The 9,059-nt window shown below is 38.6% G+C and overlaps 1 protein-coding gene across 1 annotated transcript in view; it reads left to right on the top strand.

Moving 5' to 3' along the window:
* The window catches only part of pex7 (peroxisomal biogenesis factor 7), an 88,623-nt gene that overhangs the window by 54,054 nt on the left and 25,510 nt on the right, over positions 1-9,059 (top strand). The window contains exons 6-8 of the mRNA XM_043685974.1: positions 4,035-4,141; positions 4,260-4,373; positions 8,518-8,573. Coding sequence (XP_043541909.1) covers positions 4,035-4,141; positions 4,260-4,373; positions 8,518-8,573 — 277 coding nt within the window. The remainder of the gene's footprint in view (positions 1-4,034; positions 4,142-4,259; positions 4,374-8,517; positions 8,574-9,059) is intronic.

The following is a 9,059-nucleotide window of genomic DNA, read 5'->3' as shown; positions in this document are numbered from 1 at the left end:
CGGATTTTGTTACATTTGATGTTAACACATTCCGAGCATGTATCTCACTACCCAATTTCTATGTTATCCGTTTTTTTTTGGGTTTTTTTCTTTTCCTCTTTCTCTTATTTGAATAATGTAAGAGACTTAATTATACACTCTGGTTAGTTGTAGGTTAGATTAGTAGTTAGTTGAGTTTTGTTTTTTTTTCTTTCTCGGTATTTTTCTTTTGTTAAATTTTGGCTATTATATATTTAAGATTTAATTGTATATCAATGTTTGTACTTGAGAGTTTTGTTTATTTTTGTAAACTTGTAAAAATATTACATTTCTAATAAAAATATCTATAAAAAAAAACAGCTGGAGATAGAGTAATGGTGGAGGATTGCTTTTCAGACTGGAGGCCTGTGACCAGCGGTGTTCCACAGTGATCTGTTCTGGGTCCTCTTTTGTTTGTTATTTATATAAATGTCTTGGATGAGAATATAGAAGGTATGGTTAGTAGGTTTGTGGATGGTGCCAAAATTGGCAGCATAGTAGACATGAAGAAGATTTTCTAAGATTACAAAAGATCTTGATCAAATGGGTCAATGGGCTGAAAAATGGCAGATGAAATTCAATCTGGATAAATGCATTTTAGTACAACAAAAAAGGGTAGGGCCTTGGGTAGTGCTGTAGAACAGAGGGACTTAGGGGTGCACTTATGTAATTCTTTGAAGTTTGCATCACATAGATAGGGTGGTTAAGAAGACATTTTGCATGTTTGCCTTCATTTGCTCAGACCTTTTGAGTATAGGAGTTGGGAAGCCATGTTCAGGTTGGACATTGGTAAGGTCTCTTCTGGAATACTGTGTCTAGTTCTGATCATCTAATTATAGGTAGGATATTATTAAGCTGGAGAGTGTTCAGAAGAGAATTACCAAGATGTTGCTGGGTATGGAAGGTTTGAGTTATAAAGAAAGGTTGGATAGGCTTGGACTTTTTTCACTGGAATGTATGATGTTGAGATGCAACCTGATAGCAGTCTATAAAATAATGAGAGGTATAGATTGAGTTAATGTTTGTTGTCTTTTCCCTAGAATGGGGGATTTCAAGACTAGGGGACACATTTTCAAGATGAGAGGAGAGAGTTTTGAAAAAGACATGAGGGGCAAATATTTTACAAAGAGGGTGGTTCGTGTGGGGAATGAATTTCCTGAGGAACTAGTGAACTTGGGTACAATTACAACATTTAAGAAATACTTGGATAGATACATGTATAGAAAATGTTTGAAAGGATATTTGTATTAAGATGTTTTATTTAGTTGAAGGAACGTAAATGTAGTCAATGGTTTTTTTTTATTAATTAGAGTATTTGGTCTATTACAGTGAAGTCTGCAGTATATTTTCAGAGCTTTATTTAATAGGACTTTATCATATCTCTGCTGTATTAGCTCCTAAGGAATGCTGATGGTGGATACTACTGGATGAATTAGAATACAGCACAACCTCAATTATCCGAACGAGACGGGCGGGGAGTATTTTGTTCAGACAACTAAGAGTTTGGATAACGGATTGTTCGGATAATGGATAGCGTTTTTACAATACCTTGAGATCTTATTCATTGGCCGAGGTATATGGGTTGGCATGAAATGGCACTAAGTTGACATGGGGGCTATACCAAACCATGTGGGATGTACTGTGGCGTAAAGAATATGATGAACCATGGGAGATAGTGTCGAAGCTTAACTTGCCAAGGAGGATTTTAGGACTATGGGGATGGGTAGAGAGTATTACCTTTGCACAGAATTTTAGAGGAGCCATAGTGGTTTGTGCATAACTTAACTTGACATGATAGGCCATAGGGATTGTTTAAAGAGTGTGCCTCAACATTGGGAGCACAAAGGGCCAGAGAAGTTGTTTGGGTGGCATACATTGACATCTGTAGCATGATAGGCCATAAAATAGATGGAAAGTATGAAGTGACATGGGTTGGCATGAACCATGTGACTGTAAGGGATGAGGACTGGAGAGATGGTTCATGTTTAATTCTTGGTTTTTAAACTTTGGACAGTGCTGTTTCCCTGAGGTTAGCCGTTTGCTCAGCTTACTTCTACAGCTGGCAGCCTCTTTAGATTTTCTGGGATCATCTTTCCTGACTTTGGGCGGCAGGGTGACACAGTGGTTAGCACTGCTGCCTCACAGGACCAGGGGCCCAGGTTTGAACCCAACCTTCAGTGACTTCACACAGACATTCTTCCCGTGTCTACGTGAGTTTCTGCCGGGTGCTCCGGTTTCCTCCCACAGTCCAAAAATGTGCAGGTTAGGTGGATTGGCCATGCTAAATAGACCTGTGGTGTCCAGGGTTGTGCAGACTAGTTGGATTAGCCATGATAAATATAGAGTTCTGGGGATAGGGTGGGATGCTTTTCAGAGGGTCAGTGCAGACTCAAATGAGCCAAATGGCCTCTTTCTGCACTCTAGCCATTCTGTGACTTCTAGTCCCTATGCTTCCATTCAGACCAGAAATCCAAATGGCAGAAAAGCCATTTTAAAAGATGGATTTTATGGACCTGAGTATTCTGCCACCTCTGCACACTGAATCCATGAGTGAAAATTGGGACCATTACTTTTGGCTTCAGATTTCCTATTGGCAAGTCAAAACCAAATGCAGAAGTTAAAGACGGTGTTGTGTTCTCAAGGTAGACCACTTGTTTTAAAAAAGAAATTCAAGTGTCTAGTTAGTAGCTGATAAATCTATAACACAAAATTTCACATTTTAAACATAAAAAATTTGCTTTACAAGATTCAAACTAAACAAGAACTGCTAATTTAACCTTGTATTTCAAATCCTTATTCATTAAGCCTCAAAATATTAACAAATCATTTTCTGTTTTTATTAATTCAATTCAAGAGTTTCCCTATACTGTCCAGAATATCAAGAGCTATTTCAGTTCTTCTGGAGCCAACATAAGATATGCCATTGATCTTCAGAATTTACTTTAATTCTCCTCATGCTTTTATTATTCTCCAGGACATGAGATTACTTTAGGAGTCTTTTCTCCAGTTTTCAGTCAGGAAACTCTCCATTTCTCTTTAAGCTGTCATGATTGTAGACATCCCTGCTCAACCACAGACTAAAATCAGAAAATAACTCTTTCTGATGACTCTGTAATTGATTTAATCTGTTCCAATGTACCCATCAGTAACACATTTTTCTGTCTTGTTGTCTCAAATAACCTTCTGTGAAGTGTCATCAGTACATGTTAGCCTTTTGTTTCCTTTGGCATGAAGTTTCCATTTGTAATTTGTTAAGAGACATTGAATTAACTTCAGATTTTTAGTTGATGTAGGTTTTTACTTTGAGTTTTTCGTTATTTTGCAACCCGTCCTTTATATGTGATTCTTTTTAGGACATGGAAGCTGAAAAATCCAGTTTGTTATTTGACTGTACATTTGGTTTCAGGTGGGAAGAAACAGACGTTGGGTAGAACAGGAGCGAGTAGATCTGATTATTCCAGATATTCTGTGAGACTCACCTGCAACAATTCTAGCAACTGCACCAGGATTTGCATCCATCAGTGCCCTCTCAAGCTGGCCACACTGAAGTTTGAGAGCACTTTGATGGAAAACCTATTTAGGCAAAATATGTATATCTGCCACTTTATGACTCACCTTTGCCTCCTATCTGCCACCATGCCAATGGAAATTCATCGGCTGGTCTGAGGGATGGGAGAGGGTGATCTGCCCAGGTATACCCAACTCTTGACAATGCTTTCATCAGCTGTGGAGTGGGCAGGACTGATAAAGAATACTATTAATTTTAAATCTTTTTCAGTTGTTTGGAATGATCTCTAGGTGTGAATTCTATTGGGACAATTCATATATGCCATTATGCTTGCTGACACCTTATCTTTCTCAATATTTCATCGTGAATAAACCATCAATACAGCATGAATATCGCTGGGATCTAGTTAGATTGCATAGATAATGAAAGTTTTGCCAGATATATTTTTGGAAACTGACTTGAATGCACAAAAGTAAAAGAGTCAAGTGTGTTGTTAATATAATTTCAGGAGATAACACTCTAAGAGTCTGGGATGTAAAAGCAGGAGGAGCCAGGATAACAATTCCTGCTCATCAAGCAGAGGTACTGAGCTGCGACTGGAGTAAATATGATCAGGTAAGGAGACAGAAATCAATTAAATAAATCCATTTCAATTTGGTGATTGTTTGTATTGTGATTCAAAATAAAATGGAAAAATGGTATAAAGAATAAATGTCCGCTATATTTAATCCAGAATATGCTTGTTACTGGAGCAGTTGACTGTAGTTTAAGGTGCTGGGACCTACGAAATATCCGACTGCCAGTACATCATCTCGTTGGCCACACTTATGCTATACGGAGAGTTAAAGTAAGTAAATTTACTGTTTCTGCCATTTAGCTTGTCACTGACAATTCATTAAATTTGTTTTAGTGTTTAGATTGTTTAAGCTTGTAATTCTGTGCACGTGTTTTGAGAAACATTAGCTCAGGAAATTTAGCTTATTTAAACCTGCAAATCTCATGGAATGAGTGACATTTTTCATTTCAAGATTTCACCAATTCCAATTGTACAACAGTTAGGCTGCCCAGTTGGTAGATTACTGGCAATTATACATTTTTAATTTTTAAAGAATGTGGACCTCTATATGAAGCATGTTCGGATAGGAAACATTACATTTTATTACTTTATATAAGCAATGAGATCTGGCAATTCTTGATGGTCGATAATGGTTTTCTGCTTGGTTATTCCATTGGTGACGTATCTATCACGTTGTTGCAGTTTATTGTTATTATTCATCCGTATACTTGACTGCTTTGATGATTCACTTCAGATCACCTTGACATGTCCAATGTCTTTGTCAGGGTCAAACCTTTCTCAACACCTAAAGGGGGTGATGACAGTTAAGTCTCCTGACCCTGAAGGCTTGATTCTATAAAATGTAGCTGCAGCGATAGTGGATCCACTTGTTGTAATTTTCCAAAAGTCACTGGATTCTGGAGAAATACCAGAAGATTGGAAAGCTCCTAAAGTGGTACCCCCATTCAAAAAGAGAGGGAGGCAAAAACAAGTAACTGTAGGCCGATTAGCCTAACATCTGTATTAGAAATGTATTGATGTGGAAAAGTACTGGAAGTGATAGTAGAACATTTGTAGAAACATAACTTAATGAAGCAGAATCAACATAGCTTCATGAAAGGAAAAAGATGTCTGAATAATTTGAGGGTTTTTGGAGGAAGCTTCAATCAGATTGGATAGAAGGGAACTAATAGACATGTTGTATTTGGACAAATGAAGTATAATGTGGGAAAATGTGAAGTTGTTCATTTTGGAAGGAAGCACAAAAGGACAGAGTATTTTTAAATGGTGAAAAACTGTAGAAAGCTGCATCACAAAAGGACTTGGGGGTGCTTGTGCATGGAACACAGAAAGCTACCACAGAGGTGCAGCAGGTAATCAGGACAGCCAATGAAATATTGGCCCTTATTTCACGGGGTTTGGAGTATAACAGCTCGGAAGTCTCACTGCAACTGTGCAAGATGCTAGTGAGACCACATCTGGAACACTGCTGTGAGCAGTTTTCGTACCCTTATTTAAGGAAACATGTTATTTCATTGGAGGCAGTTCAGAGAATGCTCACTAGGATGATTCCTGGTAAGGTGGGATTGTCTTATGGAGTTTAGAAGAATAAGCAATAATCTCATTGAAATATATAGGATTCTTGGAGGCTTGACAGGGTAAGTATTGAGAGGATGGTTTCCCCTCATGTGAAAGTCTAGGACCAAGGACATAGTCTCAGAATAAAAGGACCTTCTTCAGGAATGAGCAGAGAGTGTTCAGCAGGAGAAGATAAAAGGTAGGGAGGAGGGACTTGGAGGAGGGGCGTTCAAAGTCCCTCCTCCCTACCTTTTATCTTCTCCTGCTGAACACTCTCTGCTCATTCCTGAAGAAGGGCCTGTGCCCGAAACGTCGAATCTCCTGTTCCCTGGATGCTGCCTGACCTGCTGTGCTGTTCCAGCAATAAAGTTTCAACTTTGATCTCCAGCATCTGCAGACCTCACTTTCACCCAGAATAAAAGGACGCCAATTTAAGATTGGGATGAGGATGGGTTTTTTTCGCTCAAGTGATCGTGAATGTTTGGAGCTCCTTGTCACAGAGAGCTGTGGGGGCAGAATCCTTGTTATATTTAAGACTGATATAGATGTATTCTTGTTCTGTTGGGGAATCATGGGTTTTGGAAAATGGCAGGAAGGTGGACATGAGGAATGTTGGGTAAATCACTTATAGCAGGGATGAGGGACCATGGGCATCCAGAGCCTTTAAAGTACCAATTTCAGAAACTGCAAACATTTGAAACCTCCTCATTTTGCATAATTACTGTTGTGGAATTGACACGACAAGCTCTCTAAACTATACTAACAGTCGAGCAATATTTTTCTCTTGGCTGAGAGCGTTGACAGCCGTTAGTCTTTTGCAATTATTGACCCCCAGAGAAAATGTTGCTTGATTGACTGACTGTGCTGGCTGACTAATTTGTGCTATCAATTTGTGCTAATTTGTGTTAATTTATGGAAGACAGATATTTTAAATGTTTGCAGTTTCTACCTTTACCTTAGGAGTACATCAAAAATAAGCCGGAGTATGATATTCAGCCCCTTGACTCCACTCCATCATTCAGGATCGTGGATGATCCACATCAACATCCTGCATAATCCATATATCTCTTGAAGCCTTTAATATCAAGAAATCAATCGATCTCTGTCTTAAGCATGTTCAATGAATTAATTTCCACAGCCTTTTGGGGTAGACAATTACAAAGATTCCTTAGTCTTGGCGTGAATAAATTCCTTTTTGTCTCAGTCCTAAACAGCCTGCCTCTTAGACTGAGACTTTCTTGGTCTAGACCATAGCCAAGGATCATATCCTGTCAGCATCCACCCTGTAAACTTATATGAATATTATATGATTCAAAGAAATCACCTTTCATTCTTCTAAATTCTACACAATGCAGACTTCTCATACGACAATCTCATCATTCCAAGAGTCAGTATAGTGTACCTTTGTTATACTTCTTCTGTGGCCAGTATAAACTTCCTTGGGTAGGGAGACCAAAACTGTACACAGTTCTCTAGGTGTGGTCTCATTAAGGCTGTATACAGATTGATCTTTTTATGGGTTTTGGTGTAAATTTTTTTTAAAGCAAGTGGGAAGCTATGACTGAATGATTATTTCCTTTTAAAAGCATTTGTAACACATACTACTGTCATTCTAAGATTTATTGGTTCAATTCAGTGTTTGAATGGATGTGAAAGTATGATAGCTTGACATGGAGCTTCTGAGGGGGTTATAGGGTTTGGGTAGAATCTGGAATTGAAAGGAATGGGTAAGACCTTGCAAAAGGTTCTATTAAACAGGCTCTGGTTTATGACAGCTGTGAGGTGCCATGAACCTTTACTCTTTCATAAGCCTGCCCGACTCCATGGAAATTGCAGGGGACTGGAATATGCCTTTCCCTGCAATAGAATCAGCCAGGTCTGAAATGTAGGGTGGGGGTTTGTGACCCGAATCAATCAGCACCTTAACGTGGTACTGTTGAAAATTGGAAAACCCGAGAGTGGATTCAGAAATCCTAGAATCCCAGTCACTTATTATACCAGTCCAAGCAGCCTCTCTAGTTCTGTGCACATCCTGACCAATGTGACCCAGCCTGAACTTAAGACAGAAATTTCCTATTCTGCAGTTCTTACACTAATGAAGTAGGATGTCAAGAATTTCAACAGGAACATACCCCTAACTGATAACATAATGTATCATGAATTTGACAGACACCATGATGGACCTAAGGTATGGCTTAAAAGGAAAGAGAGATGTAAGTACAGTATCTCAAAGCATCAGAGCACCATAGAATCCCAACAGAGTGGAAGCAGGCCATTCGGCGTATCAAATCCACAGCGACTTTCCGAAGAGCGTCTCACCCCAGACTCACCCCTTTCCCAATCTCTGTAACCCCACATGTCCCGTGGCCAATCCACCTGACACTGCAAATCTTTGGACTGTAGGAGGAAACTAGAGCACCCAAAGGAAACCCTCTCAGGCATGGGGAGAATGTGCAAACACCACACAGAGTTGTCCAAAGGTGGAATTGAACCCAGGTCCCTGGCACTGTGAAGCAGCAGTGCTAACCACTAAGCCATCGTGCTACCCTGCATTGAACATTTGAATATGATTTTCAGAAAAGTGCTTGCCTCATGACACTTTCTTGAGCATTTTTGCTGTCCAGCAGTTTTACTGTCTGAATTTTTTCAGAAAACGAAATCTTTTTTTTAATATTACGCTTTTAAATCTGAAAAATTAAAAGTACCCCAGAAATAATACACACCCAAAATAGTTTGGATGTATCAAGCTTAAATATGATGGATTGTATGTATAATTGAAGTATCAATCTGTTTAAATATATCATATCAGAAATGTCACATTCATAATATAAGCTAATGCTACTATTCTTCTCTGCAGTTTTCTCCATTTCATGCATCCATGTTGGCCTCTTGTTCATATGATTTCAGTGTCAGGTAAGCAACACATTTTTTCTTCACCTATTTTGCCTCATTCGTTTCTCAGTTGAAGGCATTGAATACCGTTCCGTTGTTACTAAATATTATTTGACACTTTGTGCATCCTTGAGATTTCAGATAGGCTGATGAATATTTCTTGTAGAAATTAAATCCAGGAGAGTTTTACACAAAATTACTGCAAACAATGTTTGTTATTATTTTGGTCCTTCCAAGATTCATTCATTTTACTGACACCTGGATTTCAGGGATTAATTTATGAGGAGAGATGATACAAATTAGACCTGTTTTCTCTAGAATTTAGAAGGTTGACATGCAATTTGATTTAAGTCTTCATTGTATTAACAGGAAAATATAGGGTAGATGAAGATAAACTATTCCCATTAGTTGGAGATTCTAGAACTATTTAGACCATTTAGGAGAGCTGTTTGGAAGCACTCCTGCACATACAGGATGGTAGACATTTGGAACTGACTTCACAAACAG

Source organism: Chiloscyllium plagiosum, chromosome 3, assembly GCF_004010195.1.
Source record: "Chiloscyllium plagiosum isolate BGI_BamShark_2017 chromosome 3, ASM401019v2, whole genome shotgun sequence".
Lineage (NCBI taxonomy): Eukaryota > Metazoa > Chordata > Chondrichthyes > Orectolobiformes > Hemiscylliidae > Chiloscyllium > Chiloscyllium plagiosum.
This window is presented reverse-complemented; position numbering and strand designations above follow the sequence as displayed.